The sequence below is a fragment of the Xenopus laevis genome, chromosome 2S, assembly GCF_017654675.1.
Source record: "Xenopus laevis strain J_2021 chromosome 2S, Xenopus_laevis_v10.1, whole genome shotgun sequence".
Taxonomy (NCBI): Eukaryota; Metazoa; Chordata; class Amphibia; order Anura; family Pipidae; genus Xenopus; species Xenopus laevis.
The window spans coordinates 134,713,215-134,740,667 of NC_054374.1; the positions used below are offsets into that span (position 1 = coordinate 134,713,215).

A 27,453-nucleotide genomic window follows, 5' to 3' on the forward strand; every position below is an offset into this window, starting at 1 on the left:
GTACCACCCCATGTAATCAGGAGACTTTGTTTACATAGCAATAATGAGCACTGTATAAATAAGCCCCTCCCTTCCCCCAATTGCAGGCTTAAAGGTAAGGAGGAGTTTATTATACAGAGGGATTATGTGTGGGTTGGTAATTTAAATAACTACATTCTGCCTCCCCCCACAATTTCTCTGAAGAACCAATAATTACTTTCAGTGTAATTTTTTGACCTGTTTAGTGCACAAAACAACACAATACATAGATATTCCTTAATTAAAACAACAGGCAGAAATTATTTTCAGCACAAGCCTTTGTCATCGAACTCAGGTTGATCAAAGGGGAATACAACCCTTTTAATATTTTGAAGACTATTTTAATAATATTTCGGAAGACGTCATAAAGTGCTCTTAAAAAATGAATGCTGAAATCAAATCTTGGAAATGAATTTGAATCCACAAACGTTATGATCTTTGAAGAATTTCGTTTATGGTTTATGGTGCGGCGACAAAACCAATAACATAATTGGATTTTGATATAATAGTCTGTTGCTAAACATTAAATGTATGCATTTAAGTAGCACTTTTGACTTTTGCCTTTCACAGGATTCCAATGTATCTCACTAGCCTTTCAGCCTCATCCCATAGTAAAGCAGACCGCAAAGCCTGTCAAAAATGTGTTTTTACCATTTTTGAAAGAAATAAAAAAAAGAAGATTGAGGGGAGTGTTCAGCCTTAGTGTTTAAACTGTTTCTCACCTGGAATGACAGAGATAGTTTTCAAAGCTCGGAGAACTCTGAATGTTCTCAGCGCTGAGACATTCCCAAGGTCCACAAACTCTGTCACATATCTGTAATAAGGGAGGTCACTTACAAACACAATGACAAAACACAAAACAGCTACAACAGGAAGTACGTCACAGGGCCTACCCAACACCTAACATCGACTGCATACCACCTTACCTGGAATTACAGAAATAGTTTTCAAAGCTCTCAGAACTCTGAAAGTGCGCAGAGCTGAAACATTGCCTAGGTTTACAAACTCTGTTATATACCTGCAGAATCAAATCAGAGTTACTTGTAATGGCGTGGATGGTTTCAGAGGCAAAAGCAGCCCAACATTAACTACTTTTGTTACTGAAGGACTGTGGAAGTTGGTAGGGGACAGAGTAGTGAACAAGACTCCATGAAAAGAAGGACAGGAGAGAAGTACACTATGTGGGTCACTTGTGTTTTCAAAAAGTTATCTTTAGGGTTTGTGGTCCTACTCGGTGCATTAGGTTCCAAAAGGAAAACCCACTAGCATCTCTTACAAGCCCCCTGGAAGTTTCCTTAATATATTGTATTAGGCTCACTGGAAATGGAGATAAAGGGGTATATTTATCAAAGAGTGAAGTTAGAGATCGCCGCAGTCCGCTTAAAGGGATACTGTCATGGGAAAAAAAAATTTTTTCAAAATGAATCAGTTAATAGTGCTGCTCCAGCAGAATTCTGCACTGAAATCCATTTCTCAAAAGAGCAAGCAGATTTTTTTATATTCAATTTTGAAATCTGACATGGGGCTAGACATATTGTCAGTTTCCCAGCTGCCCCAAGTCATGTGACTTATGCTCTGATAAACTTCAATCTCTCTTTACTGCTGTACTGCAAGTTGGAGTGATATCACCCCCCTCCCTTTTCCCCCCAGCAGCCAAACAAAAGAATGGGAAGGTAACCAGATAGCAGCTCCCTAACACAAGATAACAGCTCCCTGGTATTCTAAGAACAACACTCAATAGTAAAAACCCATGTCTCACTGAGACACATTCAGTTACATTGAGAAGAAAAAACAGCAGCCTGCCAGAAAGCATTTCTCTAATAAAGTGCAGGCACAAGTCACATGACCAGGGGCAGCTGGAAAATTGACAAAATGTCTAGCCCCATGTCAGATTTCAAAATTAAATATAAAAAATCTGTTTGCTCTTTTGAGAAATGGATTTCAGTGCAGAATTCTGCTGGAGTAGCACTATTAACTGATTCATTTTGAAAAAAAACATGTTTTGCGATGACAGGATCCCTTTAAGTGAAATTCCGTCACTCTCCATTCATTTTGAAGGCACTTTTAAAGACGTATTTATTAAAGGGTGAACTTTCACCTTCATCCATTGATAAATACTCTTTTAAAACTCCCATAGAAATGAATGGAGAGTGGCGGAATTTCACTTTAGCGGACTGTGGCGATCTCTAACTTCACTCTTTGATAAGTATACCCCAATGACTTCTACCTAACACATGAGGGTTAAAACCCCAAACTCTAGATGAATTCTAGATTTTGCCTCAGCATTTCTAAAATCTCTAAAGTTATTCCTTCTTCGGCTGAGACAGGGTCTGCGCCAAGAAAAAGAATATATTCTGATGAGTATTTGTCACTATTTTAGTTAACAAAAGCTACCCCAGATCATGTACGGTTACCTAAGTTTTAATTGAACAACTACACAAAAAAAAGTAATTTTGTAGTCACAAGTAACCCTAATTTTAATTACAACACTAACATTTCAAAATGTTAAGAACAGGGTGTTGACTAAGGATAGTATATCTCTTTTGGCTACTGAGATACTGTGAAGCTCACTTATTAAAGGTAGCCAAGGGTTACTCACATATCTTTCACTAAAACAAAACTTAGTTAAAGATATTACCAAGTTGCATGTCATATATTTCTCTATGTAAGATTTGGTAGAGTGGAAACCTACATGTTCATAATTGACAAGCTTCACAAAGAAATCCACTTTATGCACATTATACATAACCATTTAAGATTTATGTGAGTATAGAGATAGTGGAGATTGGGGGAACAGCTCATCACACATGGCATATTTACTTTTTTGTTGATAGGGGCAAATTGCAATTTTCTTTATCATTTTTTTTAATCTCTTGTAATCTCTCTCAATACCACCTACCACCTTAATAACACCTACTAAATGTAATCACAAACAAATAGAGATTTTTGACCCAATTCACAGAAAAATAGCAACTCAATAGTCAATACATTTGACACAGTTGTTGAAGAAGTGACAATCACTGAGTTTATCTAATTGAAAAAGCCTTTATAGGTTAGTATCTGTCTCATTGATTTGTACATATCCTTTATTTAAAGTTTCCTTCTGCATTTTAAATCTCTGTGCTCCCCTTCACTTGTTTTACATTCTTTGTGCCTCCTGCTCTGCATATTCTAACCTTCCTACTCTTTAGCTGTGTTTCTTTTGCCAGCCATTGTATACACTCCAATTAAATTTTGCATTGTTATTCTCTTTTTTGACATTTTCCCTTTTTCATCTGCTCTCCTACATCACAGACTGCAATAAACATTTTAAAATATCCTAATGTGGCGTAGTTAAGACAAAGCATGGGTCACATATGTATAAGGTAAAATAAGCATTGCAGTTGCATAAAAAATGCTAGCCCAAGGGACAATGCAGTAGGTGAACACTTCCAGGAAGAAAGGTGCTAGAACAGGTAGCCATAGGTAGAAAGGCAACTCTACTGGAAAATAATCTATAATAAGATATTTCTTTACCTTACAGATGGAGAGGGTGTCTGAATAGATGAAGAAAGTTAGCGGTTATCCTTTCCCGTTTTGCAGTAACCTGAGTACTATCAATTTTGATATATACTGAGTAGAGTCTTGCATATGGCCTGGAAGTTATGTATTTTTTTTTTTTTAGTTAAGATTCTTTTTGTGTAATGAAATTTGAATTATATGACGACAATTAGTTAAGAACTTTTTGGATTGATATTTTATGGACTTGTATAGGACAATATAGTTATTGAGGATTCTTGTAATTGGACTATGCAATGAACTTGGATGGATTATACTGAACCCATGATTTCATTAATGCAATTGTTAGCCACTAGGGGGTGAGGATTTAGGCCTAAAATAGGAGGAGCTACGGTTAACTCACTAGCACTTAAATGGGACATTGTATTAAAAAAAACCAAAACACAAGAATACACTATTTGCATTATACTTTTTAAGTTGTGTTTCAGGCCGATATATTGAAAATCCCCCCACCCTACAACTCCCTACTATCTGTTCCATTTCCTGCTGGTTACATTTTCTGGATGTGTAACAATCCCAGCAGCACTCACCAGAATGCACTGTAGGAAAAGCAGCTATGCAGACCTAATAGGGAACTGAAGCCTGTACTGTAGTTGCCTGTTCAACTGAAGTGCTGTGATTGGCTATCCTTCTCCTACAATGCTTCTGGCAAGGGCAGTTAGGACACACCCATCTCTTTGGTCATGAACAGGGACCAAATAGGATCTATGGGGAGCTCTAATAAAGGGATCAGTTTTAAAGATAATGATAATGTTTAGCCCAAAGAGAAACCTGCACCATATATTATTCATTATTGCCTGCAAGATAAGGGGGGATTTCACTAATGCTTTAGGAAATGTAGGGTAAGTGAACAGAGCTGAACATTATGTCTTGTAATTCTGTCCAATATACTTCTGATGATTCATATATATCAGCTACTTGGCAGTAATGTGTGTGTGTATTTATCAAACATATAATAATACAGTAAGTGATCTGTAGACTCTTCTAGGATTCATTCAGTTTTCTCTAAAAATTATGAATGACCAAAATGTACTCAAGCATCTGAACTTTCCCAGTTTACTTTAGTACAAATATGGAACCGCTTATCCAGAATGCTCGGGACCTGGGGCTTTCTTGATAACCGATCTTTCCGTAATTTGGATCTTTGTACCTTAAGTTTAACATTAAATAAACCCAATAGGCTGGTTCTGCTTCCAATAAGGGTTCATTATATCTTAGTTTGGATTAAGTACAATGTCCTGTTTTATTATTACAGAGAAAAAGGAAACCATTTTTTAAAATTTGGATTATTTGGACAAAATGGAGTCTATGAGGACCTGGGGCAGATTTACAGCGTGACATCATTTCGTTAATTAGCCAATTTACTAACAGTCACTAGCTTAACTTTGCTAGCGAAAGAGATAGACTTTCTGTACTTCACTCCCTTACGCCTGGCGAAGTTGCGCTCTGGCGAATGGACGTAAATATGCAAATTCAAGATGCGGATTTTACTGAACTGAATTTTACCTCTTGCGCCAGACTTGCCTTCTCCACCTCAGACCAGGCGAAGTGCAATAGAGTAGATAGGACTTCCTCAAAAGTCCCAAAAAACGCTGGCGACCTTTAATTTTTCAGGGTGATAAAAGATTGTCATTTTTTTCTGGGTTACCCGGCTTCCCCCCTACATTTCCTAACATATGGCACATAAACTATACACTGGGCTCATGTGTAGGGCAATATAACAACTCTATTCTCTTTTATTAAGTTTCCTGGGCTTGTGTAGTTTAATATATTGGCTGCAACATATACGTCCATTGAACTTTAACTTCCCGCCATATGCAAATTGAGGCAACGCTATCGCAACTTAGCTTCGCTTGCTGCAGTAACACTAGCACTGCTTCGCCAGCGTTCGGCGCCCTGGACGCAACTCCGGATTTTAGTGAATTAGCGTTGTCCTGGCGAATCTACGGCTGGCAAAGTGTTGCTATGTGAGCAAAGCCGTTGCTGGCAAATTTCAGAGGATAGTAAATTTGCCCCATGGCCTTTCTGTAATTCGGATCTTTCTGGATAACGGATCCCATACCTGTATATAGATTCAAAGTCTTACACATATGGGAATATGGTTTTAGAAGTCAGTGCAAATCCTGCAGTTTTATCTTTCTTTATTTGTAATAATATATCTTTGCCATCATCCTTCGCTAAGATGAAAATATTTGGCAATATAATGACTGTAATCATTCAAAACAAATCTTTGTTAGATAAAATGTAGATAATGGGATGGCATTTCAATATAAACCATAACATAGTGACTGTGTAAATGTTATGAACTGTCATAACATCGGCCCCCAAACACACACACACTCAAACCAATGCAGTCTTATCCACTAACCCCCTGGTCCAAATGCCACACATACTTTGAGTGTTTTAATGTTTCAGTTTTCAAATGTTTATTCAGAACTGTGTTTTTATCCATCTATTCATTTTGTACTGAATTGTCCTTTTGTTTTTTTTTGACCTAATCAAGCATTTTTATTAATTACTGCTCCTATTACATTATACATTTTGTGGCTGGCAATGGTTAGCACCTGAGAAACAGGTGCCAAGGTCCCTCTAATTTGGGAGTTTTCAAGTGAAGAACTACACAGACGTTTTCGCGCTGCGACAAAATGCCAGCGTCCAATCGGATGTGACGGAGATAAGGTAAGTATTGGAAATGTCGGATGAAGTCGCAGCATTGATCCGGCACAACATGACTGTCGGATCGCCCGGAAGCCAAATTGGACCATTAGCACAGCTTTTTGGCTGCTGTAGTTTATCTGGCTTCAGTCTAAGGGGCAGATTCCCTAAAGGGCAAAGTGGCTAACGCTAGTGTCAATTCGCTAGCATTACCACCCGCAGGGACTTCTCTGGTTCGCTAACGGGCGCAGACGTCACTTCACTAGCAAAGGAGATCAATGCTAGTGTCGCTTCGCACTCTAACGCCAGGTGAATTTTTGCTGGTTAGGGAATTTGCCCCTAAGAGCTTTAAAGGCTACCATTTTAAAACTAAGCGGGATACATGACATTTATCATGATAGTCATCATATTGGCTATAAACCATGAGAGTAGAGCCAAATCCATGTCAATAAAAACCTCACATTATTTCAAAGATTAGCCCTTTCCACACCTGATGTCCACGATACCTGGTGTCTGGCCTCTAGCACTTATACTGTACAGAGCAGCATATCCTTCATTCCCACTGGCCTTGGGCAGGGGCAGGATTATATTTAGATAGGATGTTGTATAAACATAAACTGTATTCCAGCCTACTACTGAGCAACTCTGGCACCAAGATAAAGTAACGTATAACTCCCTAAGGTAGACAGACAAAATACCAGTCCCCAAAGAGCATCAAAGATTAATGTAAATTTTGCAAACTTACGCCATTGATATAACGCTGAAATCCAGCCAGTTCCATGGGTCCCGCAAAAATGTAAAGCCGTCTATGCAAAAACCTCTTGCAATAATTTTCACAAGTGATTCAAATGTATAAATGCCAGTGAATGTATATCTGTGGAAAAATGAAAGAATAACATAAAAGGTCTCTGGAATTTTCGCTTAAACTTTGGGGGCTGGTTTACTTCTTAGCTTCTGCATTGCTCTACTTCTTACTATACTAATAATAATCATTCTAATTGTACTATAAATGTTTGGTAGATACATTATACCTAATTACTTCACATAAAACCTCACCCAAACAACAACAAACCCATATGAGGTTAGAGGTTAAAGTGCATCAAGATATTGGGCAATAAGATAAAAACTGGTGGGGAAAGTTATGATCAATAGTTATATTTCTGAGTTAGACATTTTATTACTCTTTCTATTCCATTTTAGATCATAATCCTCTTCAGCCCAAACTTCATTCAGTTTCTGCATAGCTCCTGCCCTTTAAAGACTACAACAGGTGACTGTCCTGTGTAAATATGGACGATTAGAGGTATGATAATAGATCACCCATATGGAGCAGGGAAATTGTTCTACCAAAAACAGGATCATTAAATAACAAGGCAGTTCTTCAAACGATAAAAACACTGCAGTTAGTAAAACCTTAATGTGATTCAGTTACTCAGATTTCATACAATTCATATTAAAGGAAACAAGACTAATAGATGCGGTGGCAGTTAACGGAAAACTATACCCCCAAACAATACAGGCCTCAAAAAAAAAATATATTGCACAGCCCATATGTAAAACTGTGCTTCATCTAAATAAACCATTTTCATAAAATATACTTTTTCTAGCAGTATGTGCCACTGAGTAGTGATGGGCGAATTTGGCGCGTTTCGCTTTGCAGAAAAATTCTAGAAATTTGCAAAATGGAAAAAAAATCGCGAACCGGCGCTGATGTCTCGTTTTTGACACCGGCGTCCATTTTGTTTGACGCCGGTGAATTTATTCCCCCCAGCGGATTTGCGACTGACGAATAAATTCGCCGGTGAATAAATTTGCCCATCACTACCACTGAGTAATCCGAATAGAAAATTCCCGTTTGAAGTATAAATGGCCACGGGATCCTACCATTCACAGTGCACAAAAACAAACTGAGGGCATATGTACATGTTAGAAAGATAGAATTCCCCTTGATAAAAGCTTTATGCTGACACATTGGGGTAATTCTCATTCTCTGGCAACGGTGTCCGCTTCCCTGTATAGCTTGTATTTTCTGGTTACAAGGTCAGTTGGTAAAGTATTCATTCTGAGGATATAAGTTAACTTTAAGGCAAAAATTGCTGTATTATGGTTCTACCGGTATTTCCTTTATTTGTAACTTTAATTACATTTTTTGATTTAGAAGAAAAAAAAAAATGAAATGTACTTACTCTACTTGTTTGGACCATTCAGGAGGATTACTAAAAGTCATGAATACGCAGTTGGTCAAAATAGTGCACATAATGATCATGCTAAATACTGTACCAGGTGGTTAAGGAGAAACACATTGGTATAGATCACATGTCTACAAATTTCAAATAAAATATGTTAATACATTTTCATTTCCTCATCTTGTAATGTGTCAGCAGCAATATTCCCCATATTAGTTTCAGCAGCTCACGGGTTAGCCATTGGTAGCCGATTTATCAAGTCTAATCTTCTCTACTAATTTAATAATTTTCAATACAACAATAATTCTTCTATATCATTTTAATGCATTCCAAGGTTTGCCAGTGCCAATCTTGCAGTGTCTTGACTGGGTCATGGATCTGCTTGTTACTATTTTCAGGGGCAGATTTATTAAGGTTCGAATGGTAAATTAGAATTTTCACAAATTAGAATTTTAAATCACCAACTCAAATTTGAATTTGAATGTGAGATTTATCACACCTTGACCATGAAAACAGTTCTAATTTGAATATTCGCCACCTAAAACCTACCTACCGAGTTCATGTTCAAGCCAATCTCAGAGGTCCGTTGAAACATTTTAAGATGTTAATTGCCTTCCTGACATTCAGGTTTTTATCCAGAGGAAAACTCTGTTCGAATACGATTGAATTAGAATTTTCTGGTTGTTCGTATTTGATCGAATATTAGACGTTCAAGTTTTTTCCTAATTAACCTCCCATTCGAGTTGTGAGTATATTAGAATTTATTAGAGTTAGAAAAAATTCACATAACTTCGAAATTTGACCTTTGATAAATCTGCCCCTCAATGTCGTACTTGTAAAGAACATAAAAGTGATTATTGTGAATGGTGGTTATCAGTCTCTAACTGATTTATTAGACTGCTTCTAAATCAGTTACAATTTGTAGTGTAGCACTACAATTTTATTTAAATTTAAGTGACTGCTCAAACTGCTGCTAGAGACCTTTATAAATATACCCCTTTATGTAAGACATAGGTATTAGTATAGGTAAGGAGTCTATTATCTGGAAATGCATTATCCACAAGAAATAATGGTATTTTCCACAGAGTTCCATTTTGGTATCCAAACATTTTTTTTTTATTTAATGGTTTTGGGTAGCCATAAAGACTTTTTCTTATTCACAGTGTACAGATATGGGACTTGTTACGCACAATCCTCGGGACCTGGGGCGTTTCGGATTATGGATCTTTCCATAATTTGGATCTCCATACCTTAAGCCTACTAAAAATATTTTAAACACTGAACAAATTAGGGGTGCACTGAATCCACTATTTTAACTGAATTCCTAACCAAATCCAAACCCTCATTTGCATATGTAAATGAGGGAAAAGAGGGTGAAAAAAAACATTCATGCAGCACGTGGTTAAAATAGTTTTTGACATTCTTGCTTGAATGAAGAAAAGTCAAATCCAATTCCTGCTGAAAAAGGCCAAACCCTGAATGGAATCCTAGATTCGGCGCAAAATAAACCCAATAGGCTGGTTTTACTTCATACATTTGTTTGGATCAATACAATGTAATGTTTTATTATTACAGAGAAAACAATTGGATTATTTTGATAAAATGGAGTCTAGTAGAGACAGCCTCCCCATAATTCAGAGCTTTCTGGATAAAGGGTACAGATCCTATATATATGAAATAGAAAAATACCACACTTATTCAATGCTCAGCAGCTTTGTCCCTCTAAATGAACATGCAATTCTGCTATACAAAACGTATTCTTCAATCAAAAGGATATGAATGTATCAAAATTTTAATAGCAAATTTTCTTAGTGGGTTAAAAGGACTTAAAATATACATGGCAGGCGCGGCACTAAATCTGAAGATTGTTTTTCCTCTGTTTAGTACTATAAAGGTCTGTGGAAAAATAGAGAAATAAATTAGAGATTTAAGAAGACAGTTACAATGAAGAATAAAACAGTTGTAATTATATCTTTTACATTAAACTTTTATTGAAAACACCATTTTGAAATCTAGAGCCACAATGTACTCTTCTTTAACAGATTAATATATATATTATATATATATACATACACACACACACACAAAGAAGCGAAAAATGTTTTGTGCCAGTTATCTAATTTAGTTTAATTCCTCATGTGGTGCAAACTGGCAGCCAGTGTCCCACATGACAAAGAGGGATCAAGTATCCTTTATCAGAATGGTAAGGAAACACACAGGCACACCTTGGGATACTCTCTATTGAAAGTTTGGTGCACAGCAGTAAAAGGGAACAGCACCCCCATTAATTCACTGGTACAAAATAAACCAACACAGCATGCCCTCAATTGGGCACATCCCCAAAAAGTTCTGTTTATGTATCCGGTTGACAATAAATTACAGGTGATTTCCCCATGTTGAGCTGCATCCGTGTGCCAGATTGGTTTATATTGTGCCTGTATCTGAATGACCGATAACTATTTACTACACAGACTACCTGAAATGCCTGTAGGTGATTTAACAATGAAGTGAAATTGATCCTCTGTAAGAAAATAGGACAAGGTACTTACTTGCTCTCAGTGGCCTCAAAGCAGGTGCTTATTTTTAAATTACTGGCTTGGAGGCAAGTTTTGGTTGCATAAAAACCAGGTGCACTGCCAAACAGAGTCTCCTGAGGGCTACCAGTCCAGATAGGGGCTACCAAACAGCCAATATGCTTGTGTTGCTCTCCAACTCTTTTTTACATTTAAATGTGGCTCACGAGTAAAAAAGGTTGGGGATCCCTGGGTTAAAGGGAGCCAAATGACCCAAAGCCAATTACGCCAAAATTGCTCAGAGGATTCTTTTGAGAACTTTTGCAATTTACATAATTTTTTCCCTGTTTTCCCAGATATTACAATACTAATATAATGAATTTGAAACAGCAGTATCCCCTACTGTTCTGTCCAGCCAACTTACCGTCCATCAGAAAAATAAGATACTAAGCAGGAAGTCTTTACTCAGTTCTGTCGTTCAACTGACAATTTACTGAAAATTAACAATAAATGTGAGCTGTGTCACACCAGAAAACACCACTTTTGCTCAATATCTTAATTTTCTGATGGCTGGCCAACCAGTCAAACAGAGCCATGGGGCTGGAGGGCAGCCATTTCAAGTTTATTATATTAGAAGTAAAAGCCTAGGGCCAGACTATTGTAGACAATTGTGGATTTTGGCCTGTAGAAGGGTGAGATTTTGCTACTCCGCTGATCCTCCGCTACTGCTCTGTCTGCACCCAGAAATATTGTTTCCACTCCGGGGCAGGCAGACACAGTGGATAATATGCCACCAAAAAGTGGCATTTTGCATTTCATGCTAAAATCCACTCTGCCTGAAGAAACAAAGCAGTAATCGTCTGGCCCTAGCCTTTATGTTATTATCTTGTTAATGGGGGGGTTCGATTTCATATGTGCCCAGATGAGCACTTTTATCAGTTTAAATATTGAATTCAGGTGTTTAGCTCCACCTTAAAGAAATCCTGTGATCAAATATACAACGTTTATTACAAGTCATACTAGTCTTCCCCAGCAACCAGTTTCACAAGTACCAGGTATTAGATTTAGCATAAGACAGAAGCTCTAAACAGTGTCGGACTGGCCCACAGGGATACCAGGAAAACTCGCGGTAGGCCCAGGTGTTAGTGGGCCCTCCTGCTTCAAAACACTTGGCATATTTCATGGCCATTACCTATTTCTATGAGAACAAAGATACTAAATAGATTGAATAATAGATTATAGCATGTAAAGAATAGAGACTAGCAGAATAGAGGTTGCATGAGGAGAGTAGTGAGTGGGCCCCTGATCTAAGGTCTTTTGGTGGGCCCCTGGTCTAAGATTTTTGGGTGGGCCCCTGGTGTCACAGTCCGACACTGGCTCTAAAATAATTGATGCTTTGTTTTTCTTTGACTTTTAAATGTTTGCCACTGCCAGTGTATTATCTGCCTCTATTCAGATTGCCCAATACACACTTTAATCCAGAAGATAGATTGTTTATGGTTATTAACATTTTTTTTTTCTCGTGTATTTTTCTATTCAATGTGTCAGCAATCCAACTTCCAGTCTGTCCTTCACTGCCTGGTCCGACTTACAACAGCAACCACACAGATAAATGATAGTTTAAATGCTAAACTGCCCGACAAAAGTTTTAAACAATAAAAAAAAGTACAATTGTGATCTTAACATTACACTGTGTACAATATACCGAAGATGTTTTCAAGGTGAACTGTCCCTTTAAAGAAACAAGCCAGCAAAGCAGGAACTAAAAATCAATAACATTTTTGCTGACTGAATATCCAGTAAAGAAGCCTCTGTAATTCCCTTGAGCATAAATTTGACAAAAGGCTGTCTTTAATACTACTCTAGGCAGCATACATATCCTCAGAACAACACAAATGCTAAAACATTGAAAGCAAGCTACATGCGCAGACCATTCCAGACAACATTCATTTTCCAGTTTCAACGTAGTTACCTGATGAGACGCAATAATGCCTATTCTCCTGTTGAAAAGGAATTTATATTTGCTTTCTTTTGGGAAGCCAAGACTGGGGGAGCAGAGTTTGTCTAGCATAGTTACATAGTTAAAATGGGTTGGAAAAAAAACCTCCATCAAGTTCCAAATCAAATGAACCCCAGTCCACACATATTCACACTCATACATATCTATCTATACATTCAGATATATATATACACTATATACCATTATCTAAACTAACTTACTATACATCTTAAGATCTTGGATATTATGAAGAAATCATCCAAGCCACTCTTAAAGGCATTGATAGAATCAGCCATCATCAGGCAGGACATATCCTCACTACCATGAAATTCTTTACATGTAAATTAATTATAATAATGAATTTCATTTTAAGAACTCAAATCATTAAATTTAGCTTCCCCTTTCTCCTCTGACTCAACACAAAACTATTTTTCTGTATAATCAAGAAAATATAATTCTGCGCAACTTCCCAAATCCCATTGGTAATACACGTTAATGGTTTTGTAAATGTTGTTTCAATAGCAATTACATTTACAAATGGTTTTAAAACCATTAAATATTTTTTAGCAATGTATAGTGGAAAGTCGATTAGAATTACATTCTAATGCATGTAAAAATGTTTAATGTTACATATACATGTAGTGCTATATAAATATTAGAGATGCACTGAATCCATAAGTTTTGTTCTCGCCTGAACACCAAATCAACTCCAAAAGATTTGGCAGAATCAAAAACCAAAACGAAGCCCTAATTTGCATATTCAAATGTAAAAAAAAATATTTTGTTTTCCTCAATGAGAAAAAAAAGTCACTTATAGCTGTTGTATGTTTTTAGGTCACATGACATTCTGGCTGAACACTCGAGATTTGGCTGGATCTAAAAACTGCAAAAAATTCTAGAATGTGGCCATATCCCAAACCAAGTCCTAGATTTGATGCATGCACAGTGAATAAAGAAGTGGAAGTTGACAAAAAAAATCAAATTTTTAGGCACCAGATGGGAAGACCCTGAGAAAAAAATATATAGTAGCGGCAAATAAATTAGGAAAGTATTTGGAGTTTTCCCTTTATCACAAAGACTGTGTTTGGGGCGATGGGCAATGATGAGCTACTTATGTTATAGGACATTTAAATGGCTTCCAAAAAATAACACTCTTGATTTTCAACCACTCTAATTACACAAGAATTCTCCAGAGCTGTTTTAATATTTGAATTGCTTTACCATGGAAGTCTTTGGGAACCTTCCACAATGCAAAAATATTCTCAGGCATTTTTATCGTTGAGATAATTTAAGAGACAAATACCAGAAAAATAAAATAGTTTAACACCTCTTCAGCATGCCTTGCATCAGAGATTCTGCCAGAGAAATCAAGAAGATTTTTTTTAAAAAAAGATCTCCTACTTATGGGCAGATTTATTAAGGTTCAAATGGTAAATCCAAATTTTCAAAAAAAATTTTTGGTGAAAATTGCAAACAGTTCTAATTCAAACATTCGCCACCAAAAACTACCGAGTTCATTTACATGTCACTAGCAGAGTTCTGCTGAACCATTTGAAGATGTTAATTGCCTTCCTGACATTCAAGTTTTTTTTCTGAGCAAAACTCGATTCAAATCAATTAAAATTTTCAGGTCATTTGCATTCGATTGAATATTAGACATTTCGAGTTTAATCATAAATAACCTCCCATTCGAGATGTGAGTACATTCAAAAATTTTTAAAAAAAATTCACTTAACTTAGATATTCGACCTTTGATAAATCTGCCCCTTAGTTAGATATCGAAAATGGGGAAACCATAGTTGCATATACAACAAATAAAGAACAATACAAAATGCTAATTCTGTTTTTTATGCATGTGGCAGTGAATAGAATGGAGCTGTAACCAAAGTGGGTTATCTTTACAGAAAAGAAGATTAAACGAGCGTGTTCGCAGCCGTGCCAGTAAATACTAAAGCATTCTGAGAGGAGTATGAAAGAAATATGGCGCTAAAAAGGTAAAAAGAAATCTTAAAGGAAATTGTATGTTTTATATAAAAACGTGAAATATTTTCAGAACACGATTCCTTTCAAATCTGTATTTAAACACACTTATTTACCAAATATATTTTAACCAATGCCCAAAGTTAAGTTATGTGGCAGATTTATAAATTTTCACAACTGAGATTTTGCTGCGATACACTTCATACATTTTTTTCTCCCTAACTGAAACTTGTTTCTTGAGATTTATAACATTTGTAAAAATATAAAATGACCATCTTGTCACCTAAAAACAATTTGCCATAGAAGTCAAAGGGAAGCATTGTCCCCAGCATTTTAACAAGCTTTTTACTTTCTTTTTTCCTAAGTGCTTTTTTATTTTTCACTATAGAATTATTTACACAACTTATTGGAGTCAAGATTAAGGGGCAGATTTATCAAGGGTTGAATTTCTAGTTCATTTGAGTTATTTAAAACTCCCATGAACCCGAAATTCGACCAACTGCAATTTATTACAAATTCAAATTTTTAAACTCAGGTGAATGGGAATGACCCGTAAACTCGAATTGAATTCGTTTTTTCTCCAAAAAAAACTTGAATGTCAGGATGGTAGCAAACAACTCCAAATTGATCCTAGAACATCCCCCATAGGCTTAAACAGCAATTCGGCAGGTTTAAGGAGGCCAATAGTCAAATATGACTTGTTAAAGGACCAGTTTTTCAAAAATCTAATTCAATTTTTAAAAAAACTCAAATTTTAACAATTCCCTAGTCAAATTTGGCAGTTTTGGCCATAAAAAAACTAGAAAATTTGAATTTAAAATTCGAAAGTTCTAATTTTCACTTCGACCCTTGATAAATCTGCCCATAAGTCATTAGTACATTAGATATTTGTTAAAAAATAAAATGTGTTTACCAAAAAAATGCACAATTGCATGGAAAAAAAATCACTATGTTTACAGTGCACTGAATTCAAGGGGGAGGAACAGTTTTCTGTGCTCTATTTTTTATTTTATTTTTATTTTATTTTTTTTTTAAATCAAAGTAACTGCATGCTATAGCTTTCCATGTAACCAGGACCCTAAATTAACTTAGACCCTAATTAGATCATGGAAAACCCAGACCATCAATCATCCTCCAAACTGTACCATCAGGGTTATGTGCACAGGCAAGTAGTGGTCTTCTGGCATTTGCCAAATACGGGCATATTCGTCAGACTGTCAGATGTTGAGATGGCATTTATTATTACAAGCAATGTTTCCGTTGCTTTCAGATTCAATGATGTTGATTTTTTTGCTAATGCTTGACATTGCACACGTTCACTTTGGTTACCTGTGAACAACCACAAAAACCCCATGCTCCCTGTGTATAGTTCTTGTCCTGAACATGAATGTTCCAAAGGGTGGGGGAGTGTCATTTTAGACTGAGGGCAGTGGAGTAACTAGGCAAAGGCAGGCCCGGGTGTAGGATGCACACCCGGACCCCATGCCCCCCACATATGAACTACGCGTCGGCATGCTGCTGGTGCGTTTGGAAAAAATCTCTCTCCTGCCTGTGATAAAACTGTAGTTACGCCACTGACTGAGCATGTCCATATACTTTCATGATATAGTGTACCTCTAACTACTTCTCACTTGAACAACTGAAATCCAGCCTATCCCAATTCTTTATTTTCCATGGAAGAATACATTTTTTCAGCAAAATTAGATGGAACATTCCTACTTTGACTCTTATAGGGCCCAAAGCGTAACTGAAGGATACAGAAATGTACCTTGAAAGAAGCTAAGGAGTAGCAGTAAGGCTTGTGAGTTAATAAAACAGTTAACCACCTATCACTTACAATTGTTGTACAAGCTCACTTGACCAATATTTTGACTACCATGACAAGAGGGAGAATTGTTGACATTGAGACTATTATCTACTCTGGTGAAGAGTGCTCAGGTTGCTGAGGCTTATAAGTAACAGTGACTTACATGGGCCTCGACAAAGCTCAAGTGCATTCTAAGTTCAAGGCAACTGTCCAAGAATACTTCTCCAAATTGACTTTTGTCTACTTATTGGTTTGATGAGCCATACAAGGGGATGCTTTTGAGAGTATCATCATGGAAAGCTTGCTAGACAGTCATAGAGGGATACTAGAAGTGTGTTGAATATACCACTTAAAATACTTGAAGTGCATGCCTGTGATTAACGTGAATGAAACACAAGCAATCATCTGCTGTCACGATACCCAGAAAAATCTCTCTTCTGAAAGATCCCTTCATACTCACATTTGCTTTTCTTTATGACATGTGAGATGTTTGGCTGCTTTATTACACTGTTGAGTGCCTGCATTTGTATAATTCAGCTGCATCTACCCATTATCAGGAAGGAGTCACAGCCATGAATACTGCTCAGCTTGTTGATGCTTTGGAAGGGACAGTGAATGAGATGCTTTGTGTGGAAGCCTGAGGTTAAGGCTTTGTTTGCCTGGGGCAGTTAGAGTTGATGCTCCTTGATAATGTCAGTGGACAAGGTCTTATTTATATATGTATAAATGCTACCCATTGAGCCACCACAAATTTAGCATAGAGTATGGCCCCCTGAGAATGAGAACTCACACTCAACAACTAACACTTTTGAGAGGGACATATTCCACACATGACATAGCTCCAACATATTCTGCAGCACTTTACAGAGTATACATCAATCTGTGCCCCTCACATTGTCACTGCCCCAATGAAGCTTATATAATATTAGGGCACTATCACATTCACACACAATATGGCCAATTTTTATCATGAATTGATTAACCCATCTGTATTTTTGGAATGTTTTGTATGTGAGTGGGAACAAGAGTATCCTGACAAAACCCATGCAGATAGAGAGAACATATAAAATTGCATAAAGGGCACTAAGGGGGTTATTTATCAAAGGTCGAATTTCTAATTTATGTGAATTTTTTTTTTCACTCGAATGTACTCACAACTCAAATGGGAGGATATTTATGAAAAACAACTAATATTCGATCGAATAGTCCCGGCCTGAAAATTCAAATCAAATTTGAATCAAGTTATCCCCTGAAAAAAAACTTGAATGTCAGGAAGGCAATTAACATATTCAAATAGTTCAATGGACCTCTGCCACGGACTTGTAAATTAACTCAGAAGGTTTTTAGTGGCGAATGATCAAATTATAACAGTGTCCAGGGTCGAGGTGTGATGAATCTCACATTCAAATTTACATTTGAGTTGGTGCTTTTAAATTCAAATTTGTGAGTTTTGACACAAAAAATATTTGAAAATTTGAATTAGAATTTACCATTTGTACCTTAATAAATCTGCCTCCAACACACCAGCACTTCATTTCAATTCAATCAGTGGCTGTGAGCAATGACATTCCATGAATATTCTGATTCAATACTAAAGTAATTGATAAGGCAGTGCAGGCCAAAAGGGTTGGTAGTTAGGGCAGACCCTAACTGTGCTCTGCGTCTAGTGCTGGATTTCCAGTTCCATGCCAGGTGCAGAACACAGCCAGAGCCCAAACACAAGAGCTATAGTAGGAGCAGTAAGGGTCACACTTGTACCCTTACTGCTTTTGCACTTGAATTAGTGTTATTGTAAATGTTTCATGCAAAGCCCTGTAAACTACAATTCATGGAAAGGGTCAAATGTTTTCATGCAAACACCTGTAAACTACAATTCACACAAATGCCTAATGTTTTTCTTTATTTGATGAATAATGAATGATCATGAAAACGTGCAAACATCACTGATCCACACTGATCCACCAAACCGTAGACTATGCAAAACTCAATACTTCCCTGGGATTTTTTAACTATAAGGTTGCTGCCAGATGCGACGGTCATATGAGATATTTATTGTCTTAAACCTCATTAGGCCCACTTTGGGATATAGGATTATCAATATCTGAAAGTAAGGCCCAAACAGTCATAATGCTATAATTCCAGACATATTAAAAATATAATCTCAAATTATTCAGTATATGACTAGTCTTCAGATTGGACTGTCCCTTTCACTGCATTAGGCTCTCTAGGGGCAGTACCATATTTTGTAAACCACTGCTATATAGCATTTTAAGGACAAATCAGGTGGGTTTTACATGGGTTTTAGACTCCAAGTGATACTTGGGGATGCAACTTAGCTGGAGAATTCCTTCAGCTTCAATGGTGACATTAAGGGGTCGCCTAAAAAACACAACCCCTTCATACTATCAAAAACCAAACACTGAACTTTGTCTACCTTTGATGCGACTTATAGGGATGTAGCGAACGTCGGAAAAAAAGTTTGCGAACATATTCGCGAACTTGCGTCAAAAATGCGAACGGTTCGCGAACGTCGCGAACCCCATAGACTTCAATGGGAAGGCGAATTTTAAAAGCTAGAAAAGACATTTCTGGCCAGAAAAATGATTTTAAAGTTGTTTAAAGGGTGCAACGACCTGGACAGTGGCATGCCAGAGGGGGATCAAGGGCAAAAATGTATCTGAAAAATACATTGTTGACACAGCGCTGCGTTTTGTGCTGTAAAGGGCAGAAATCACACTACGTCACTCAGGTGATGTTTCTGGACACGGAATGTGTAAAAGCTCACACAGCTAGGTGGCACTTGGTTAAAGACTTGGCAAACAATGCCTGCAAGGGCAACGTATACAGTAGTGGATACGGAATATATTATTGCTGCTGTAAAAACATCACTCGGACACGGAATTATTATTGTTATTTAGACAGAATGTGAAAAAGCTCACACAGCTAGGTGGAACTTGCATACCTCCCAACTGTCCCTCTTTTGACCACTCAACCCCCTGTCCCTCTTTTGTACTGGAAAGTCCCTCTTTTCTCTGCACTGAACAGCCAGAAAAAAACCAGTTTCTAACTTAATTGGCTTTTGGCAGAGAGCTCAGAACAGCTAACAGGTGCAAATAAGATACTTTGTAACAATTTTTACTCTGGTTGGTGCTGGTGGTGGTGAACTACTAGGAGGAGCAGCACACCAGTCCCTCTTTTCTCTGCACTGAACAGCCAGAAAAAAAACAGTTTCTAACTTAATTAGCTTTTGGCAGAGAGCTCAGAACAGCTAACAGGTGCAAATAAGATACTTTGTAACAATTTTTACTCTGGTTGGTGCTGGTGGTGGTGAACTACTAGGAGGAGCAGCACACCAGTCCCTCTTTTCTCTGCACTGAACAGCCAGAAAAAAAACAGTTTCTAACTTAATTAGCTTTTGGCAGAGAGCTCAGAACAGCTAACAGGTGCAAATAAGATACTTTGTAACAATTTTGACTCTGGTTGGTGCTGGTAGTGGTGAACTACTAGGAGGAGCAGCACACCAGTCCCACTCCCCAACACAGCTAGACTAATAGCACTGGGCTCTTACAGTAGCAAAGTAAAAAAAACAAAAAAGAAAATAAAAGCAGTTCTTACAAGGACTATTGGGTTACAGGCAGCAGTCAGCAGATGAGAGATCAGCAGCAGGACAGCTGCCCACAGCAGCTACATACAGAGCACTGCAGTAGAAGGTAGATTACTAGTCAGCAAAGCTACCTAACCTAAAATGTCCCTCAAATCCCTGCAGAGTTCTGTCCCTACAATACAGAGCAGTATCAAGTAGATTACTAGCCAGCAAAGTTACTATCAACTGTCCCTCAAATCACTAACAGTTCTCTCCCTACACTAGCTCTTCCAAGCACACACAGGCAGAATGAAAAAACGCTGCAGGGCTTCAGTTTATATATGGAAGGGGAGTGGTCCAGGGGGTGTGGGGGTGGTCCAGGAGGGAGAGCTTCCTGATAGGCTGCCATGTATCTGCTGGTCTGGGGGAGAAATGGCAAAAAAAACGCCAGCTAAGGCGAACCCAAATTGGCCAACGTCGCGCGACGTTCGCGAACATTCGGCGAACGCGAACAGTCGATGTTCGCGCGAACAAGTTCGCAGGCGAACAGTCCGCGACATCCCTAGCGACTTATACTAAGTAACTCAAGTTACCTGCCCTAGTTTGCCAAACAAAAAGTGATCTAGACAGGTTTTTCAATTACCTTCAGTTGAATGTTCTGATCTGTGTATCATGGACACAGATGTTTAGACATTTCATTATCAAATCTTATTGGTTCACATTTCAGACATATAGGGGCATATTTATCAAGGGTTGAATTTGAAAAACTTCAAAATTCGAATTTAAAAAGACCAACCAAAATAAGTCAAAGTTTTTTAGCCGAATAGGTCCGTTTTCAATCTAATAAGTCCGTATTTGGCAGAATGCGAATCAAACAAATCGAAGTAATATCGAATTCGATTGATTTTCCCCAAAAACAACTTTGATTTTTCAAAGTCCACCAATTGACTCCAAATAGGTTCTAGGAGGTCCTCCATAGGCTAAAACAGCAATTTGGCAGGTTTTAGATGGTGAATGGTCAAAGTAGAACTTTTAAAGAGACAGTACATAATAATTTTCTTCAAAGTTTTTCAAATTCAAATCGAATTTGGACTATTCCCTAGTCGAAGTACACAAAAAATAGCTCGAAATCCAAATTTTTAAATTCAAAAATTCACCTTGACCTTCGATAAATCTGCCCCATAGCAAATCTGCCTCTAGCTTCCATTGTGAGTTGGTATGGTCATCAACTGAAGAATTAACGTGATAACAAAATCCCTCATTCAGCCCTTGGGGCAAAAGTTAGAATCCTGTACTCCATTTGATTTTTTTAAGCAATAAAAAAAAAATGGTTGTTGTGTGGTCACACTTAAGATGATTACTTAAATTATTTTGTTCCATGTATCCACCCTGTCCTCCAGCCACTATTTCTAACCAATATGTTGTTACTATATGTGAATATAATACGCAAGAACCACAAATATCATGTAAATTATATCCTTATGCTTAGTGATATGATTTGTGTCACGTGTTCCTGGAGTTCATGGAACTCCTCAGTGACTTTATTCTTACATCTTATAATGTGGGGTACATTACGCTTTTCAAGATGTTTCTGTTCTTTCTGTATAAGTTACTTGAATACCCATTTCCTTGCAGCCCCCAAACATACTCGTCTTAAGTTGTCTAAAAACAGGATTTTAGAAAGCATCCAAAGTGATTTTCTTGTAGATCTGTTGTCCAAGCTTAGAATTCCATGCACAGCACTTCTTAAATGTTGTCTTGGTAAAAGAGTTTAAGAGCAAGGTGGTTGTCTATGTTCACAGTGCACACTATAACTTGTGCCATGTTATACAATGTCACATGTTTAAAACATAAAAGGACTGGTGTCAAACTTTCTATTATTTGTTATTCACTTCCTTATGTAACACTTGGAGGCCGATTCACTAAGGGTCGAATTTCGAAGTTAAAAATACTTCGAAATTCGACCCTCGGATTGAAATCCTTCGACTTCGAATATCGAAGTCGAAGGATTTAGCGCTGATCCTGCGATCGATCGATCGAAGGATTTTCAGTTCGATCGAACGATTAAATCCTTCGAATCGAACGATTCGAAGGATTTTAATCCAACGATCGAAGGAAAATCCTTCGATCAAAAAATCACAGGCAAGCCTATGGGGACCTTCCCCATAGGCTAACATTGACTTCGGTAGCTTTTAGCTGCCGAAGTAGGGGGTCGAAGTTTTTTTTAAAGGGCAAGTACTTCGACTATCGAATGGTCGAATAGTCGAACGATTTTTCGTTCGATTCGTTCGATTTCGTTCGACTTCGAACGAATTTAACCAATTCGATGGTCGAAGTACCCAAAAAATACTTCGAAATTCGAAGTATTTTTCATTCGAATCCTTCACTCGAGCTTAGTGAATCAGCCCCTTAAAGGATTTTTTCAGTGTAAAAATAAAAATTAGGTAAATAGGCTGTGCAGAATATTGTATATATAATATAGTTAGTTAGCCAAAAATGTAATGTATAAAGGCTGGAGTGACTGTATGTCTAACATAATAGCCAGAACACTACTTCCTGCTTTACAGCTCTCTTGGTTTCATGAAACTGACAGTTATGTCCCATGTGCCCCCCCCCCCTTATAGTTGCTGACTAACTCAGAGTTAGAGCTGAAAAGCAGGAAGTAATGTTTTGTTATGTTAGACATCCAGTCAGTCCAGCCTTTATACATTACATTTTTGTAATGTATAAACTAACTATATTAGAAACATGTTTTATTTTGCACAGCCTATCTAATAAACCAGTTTTTATTTTTATAATGAACTGTTCCATTAATGATAAGGTGGTGCCCTGGTTTTGCATGAGTGTGTAATATATGAGATTGGGAGGGAGTAAAGCAATAATAGCCTGATATGATGTACCACTCTATGGCATCAAGGTGCGATGACATACAAAAAAAGTGTTAGAAAAAGCAAAATGTCTGCTTGATTCTTCTTATGGCATCATCATATATTTAGGGCAAATTATAACAATCTGTGGCTCCTCATTGCAGTCATACAACTAGATCAACTTACACAAAGCATTCTATTTAAAAAAAGTAACATAACAGAATTCATATCAAACTTATCAACAAACTGAGGGTTCCAATATCTTGAGGAATTCTCTCTTTCTCTGTAAGAATCCCCGACACTGCGGCAGTGCTCTGGTGCAAGATGCAAGCCTAAAACCATTCCCATTCACTTTATTTGTAAAATGAATTCCCAAGCAAAACCTTCAACCAAGGGCATCAACCTGTAATCCCACTGAAATATTTCTGTGAGACATAGACTCACTTTTGTGTTTAAATAAAAAGGGTCTAAGTCTTCGATTGGCTCGGCAACCAATTGTGAAGGACAATCGCCATAAATAAATGGCACGCTTTTCCCCGCTTCCAGATCACTGTTTGGACGGGGTTTATTTTCATCATCATCGTCTCTGTGGCTACTGTCTTGCTTTTGTGGCTTTTTATTCTTCTCCTCGGTTATGCGCTTTTCAATGGCAGCCAATGATTCACGAGTAAAAGCTTTGAAGCTATCAGGGCCAGGTGGTGCCATAAGCGGAGCTGCCATCTTTTCATCCTGCAGCAACTTCTCCTGTTAAGTAGCGCCTACGACAGGGTCAACTCTGTAAACAATAAGAAAAAGCTACATTAAAATTAATTGCTTGTTCAGTATATAATATAAAACCTTGCTAAGTAAATCTATACATTTAAAACACTGCATGAATCCATACTGGTGGAAAAACAACCCTACTGGGCTTCACTACATTATCTTTATTTTTAGTAGGTTTGAGGCAAATTACAGAAAGATCCCTTATTTGGAAAACCCCTAATCCCTAGCATTAGTTTTATAACGTCTTAGCTGTGGGTATCTTTGAATCCAGCATACTCCAAGCTTCATTTGGTTACGATTTAAGAAATATAAAGGTTTCCTACTGTATAGGTTTTGACCAATATAGAGGAGTTTGCTGTTGCTATGACTAGCCTGCCCCTTCCCTTGCTTGCTTATTGTAAGGAAGGATGCTATAAAGAGCTATAAAAACAACACAGGAACCAAAGACTGCTCCATCACTAATTAAAGTTCCCATTTGACAAAATCTGGCTTGTGAAAGCATGTGAAATAGTTACAAAAAGAACACTTATAAAAAGTAATAACAGTAATGCCATGGAAGGGACTCTTTAGCATAATATGGTAAAAACAAAGACCACAGTTGTAAGCCTCAACACAGTGTCCATGGGGCTCTCAAGAAGTATGTAGGAAGATAATGAAACATGCAAATTTTCTAGAACAACCTGCAGTTGAGCTACATGCTTGAATTGATTTTACGTATGAACTTATATGGGTTCAAGTATACCATAAGACACATGCACACTGTACCAGCCGGCTTGTCAACAAGTACTCTAAGCTAAGCACTATTCCTGTAGCTGGTTTAGTTTTTATACTAAAACATGCATACACCATTAGAGAGAGATGACAATTCTAAGGACTTCTGTTTGCAAGCTATAAGTATCTGATTGCCGTTTTACAAACCTCTACGTTTTTTAATTCTCTTGAATCGCTCGTGATTTTTAGCACTGACAATAGTAAATAGCAATAGCTCAGAAATATTATTTTGACTCAGTCTAGTGTGTATCTTCTTACAGCCCTGTACAGTAGCAAAATGTAATGCTTTAATATAAATAGTCAGAGCACTCCGATATGTAATTCATACAACTTCGGCAATTGGCAGAAACATACAGATTCTTTTTAAGCTTAAAGTAAATAAAAATTATTTAGCCACCAAGCTTTACAGGAAATAGTCTTAAACTGCAAAGCCAATTTACAAATAGCATCTCTGGTACGGACAACACCCTGCCAAGAATTCTTCCCATTATGACATCAGCTTCCTTGTGCTTTTACTTGGATACTATTTGCTACTCCACACTGCACCAATTCATTTGTGCCTAAACTGAAGCACTCTAAACTGTGCTATAATGATTTACAGGATATTCTGGATCGGCATCTTGTGAAAATGGTCAAAATGTAATTGATCAATCTGCTTTTGTACACACATATAAGATGCAGTGATTACCTATTTTTTATAATTCTTATCTGCTGTAGAACTGCCACTTAATTCTAGTTCAGTTGGACCCACATAAAAAAACATATAGTAAAAAAAAGGAAAGTCTTACATCAAGACTACAAGAACTGATGTAAGACAATTACAAAGCACAGTTACCTTTCTCAGCTCTCCTAATAATCATCTAACAAGTAGAAAGTCTAGCAGCCCAGAGGATGTGGCCTAACATCATTTGGGGCATGGTCTGTGACAGCATTTTGGTAGTTCTTAGTTCGAAGCACAACTTCAGATTATAAAATCCATCTCTTTATACAACAGTCTAACAATCCAAAATACATTCTGACCAGAGCTATCTAGGCAGAGACTGGCAAGAATATGTCATCATGACAATGAAGGTATACATAAATGCCACGTCATTAACAGAGGCGAAAATGAACCCATAACATAGCACTCAAATCAGAAATACAAAATACAGAAGAACCTAGTCTCCCCAAATTTCCTGAAAGTTTTAGGTCATCCAAGATGGCTCTTACAATGGACAATAAGTCTGTTCAGAGCAGGGCACCAATCATTTATCTTATCACAAATAGAGGATTTTAAGTTTGTATGATCACTACAAAGTTGATTATTCTGAATTTTTGGACAAGTTAAATCATTACAATATGATACGAGAACTGTGCCATTTCTTCAATAATCCACACAATCAATATGTATTTACAATAGGTTCTCATTCTGAATTTAAAAAAATAAATCAGGGACTGAGTTGGACCTAGTGGCATCAGTAGCACACAGGGCTGCCATCAGGGGGGTGACATAGTCCCTATGTCAGTATGGGTCCTCAACAGACACAGACAGTGAAACCTTGTAGAGGCCAGAAAAGGAGTGGTCTTCGGAATAATGTTTGGGTGATCGTGCATTTTATAAATTGGCGAGTATTTTTTTAAACTCAGACCCAGAATGCCCTGGTAGGCATTGGATAATAACTCAGGTCCCCTATGGGTTGATAGGCCTGCTAGATAAGTAGCATGGGAGCCCTGGTATATCATGAAAAGCAGTAGAATGCTTGCATGCCCTTTCCAAAAATAACTTTGAACTAAGAATCGGTCAGATGACAAAAGTAGTCAGCACTTAAAATCCATGCAAGTTGTTAGTTTTTAAATACATATATAAGCCACCTCTGGAGTCACTGGTTATCAGAAATCATTTTGGAGAACACAAAGCAATACTTGCTTCTTACAAAGAAGTTAACTTGTTAGAATGTAGAACACATGAGGGCACAAAAGCAAAATAGACTTTGAAGGTGTCTTACACTGTTTTCACAATTTGGTTGAAAGACTCCTGCTAGTGGCAAAACATAGCTCTACCAACAAATGGTGGGTATTTACATTAGTTTATGCAACATGTTAAGCATGAATAAGTGCTACATAGATTACATCCATTTTTCTTTTCTATTAACGCAATAGAAAGTCCAGCAACTGAACTAGCAGAACACACCAAGTGCTTAGTACAGCAACATTCAAAAACAGTGGAGACAGTCTTATTGGGCTATGGTAATAATCAATCATATCACAATGAGTAAATGATCTTCCTGAAAGCATCCTCGGTTGTTTCGGAAATACTTTACTGTCTAAGGCAATTCTATTTTAAGATACATTTTTTTGGGAATATGAGGTATACAGAGCAAATAATTATACTGAACTGAGCTCAGAAGGTTGAAGCACATATAGCAACATTATGTCCAGGCACTATGACACTGTACCCCTCAGTGGTTTAGACAAGTTGAAAACTCATTCCATAAAGACAAATTAGAAATTAGCTCTAAACAGTGTAGTGCAGTTAGAACAGCAGCCCAGCCTACAATAACCTTCTAAAATAAAATTAACATATTTTAAGAGTTATTGTGTAATCAAAAAAGGAGTAAATTAATGACGTCTTTTTAATCTCTAGAGGATACTTCACATTTTAAAGACATTTGGCCAAATAATTCTGAATAAAGAAGCTGTAATGCTTTTATATTGTTGCTAAGAAAAAATTATATAAAATAATTCTAAATAAAGAAGCTGTAATGCTTTTATATT

The 27,453-nt window shown here is 37.2% G+C and overlaps 1 protein-coding gene across 6 annotated transcripts in view; it reads right to left on the reverse strand.

The window, feature by feature from the left end:
- The window catches only part of LOC108708999 (sodium channel protein type 8 subunit alpha), a 111,908-nt gene that overhangs the window by 62,831 nt on the left and 21,624 nt on the right, over positions 1-27,453 (reverse strand). For 4 of the 6 annotated variants that reach the window (XM_018248632.2, XM_041584448.1, XM_041584450.1 and 1 more), the window contains 5 exons: positions 23,611-23,941; positions 10,195-10,313; positions 8,418-8,507; positions 6,977-7,105; positions 741-832 (listed from right to left, as the gene is read on the reverse strand). In XM_018248632.2, the coding sequence (XP_018104121.2) occupies positions 741-832; positions 6,977-7,105; positions 8,418-8,507; positions 10,195-10,313; positions 23,611-23,886 (706 nt within the window). In that variant the 5' untranslated portion in view covers positions 23,887-23,941. Of the gene's footprint in view, positions 1-740; positions 833-944; positions 1,037-6,976; positions 7,106-8,417; positions 8,508-10,194; positions 10,314-23,610; positions 23,942-27,453 lie in introns of all 6 variants that reach the window. The other 2 variants (XM_041584452.1, XM_041584449.1) reach the window with 1 other exon arrangement.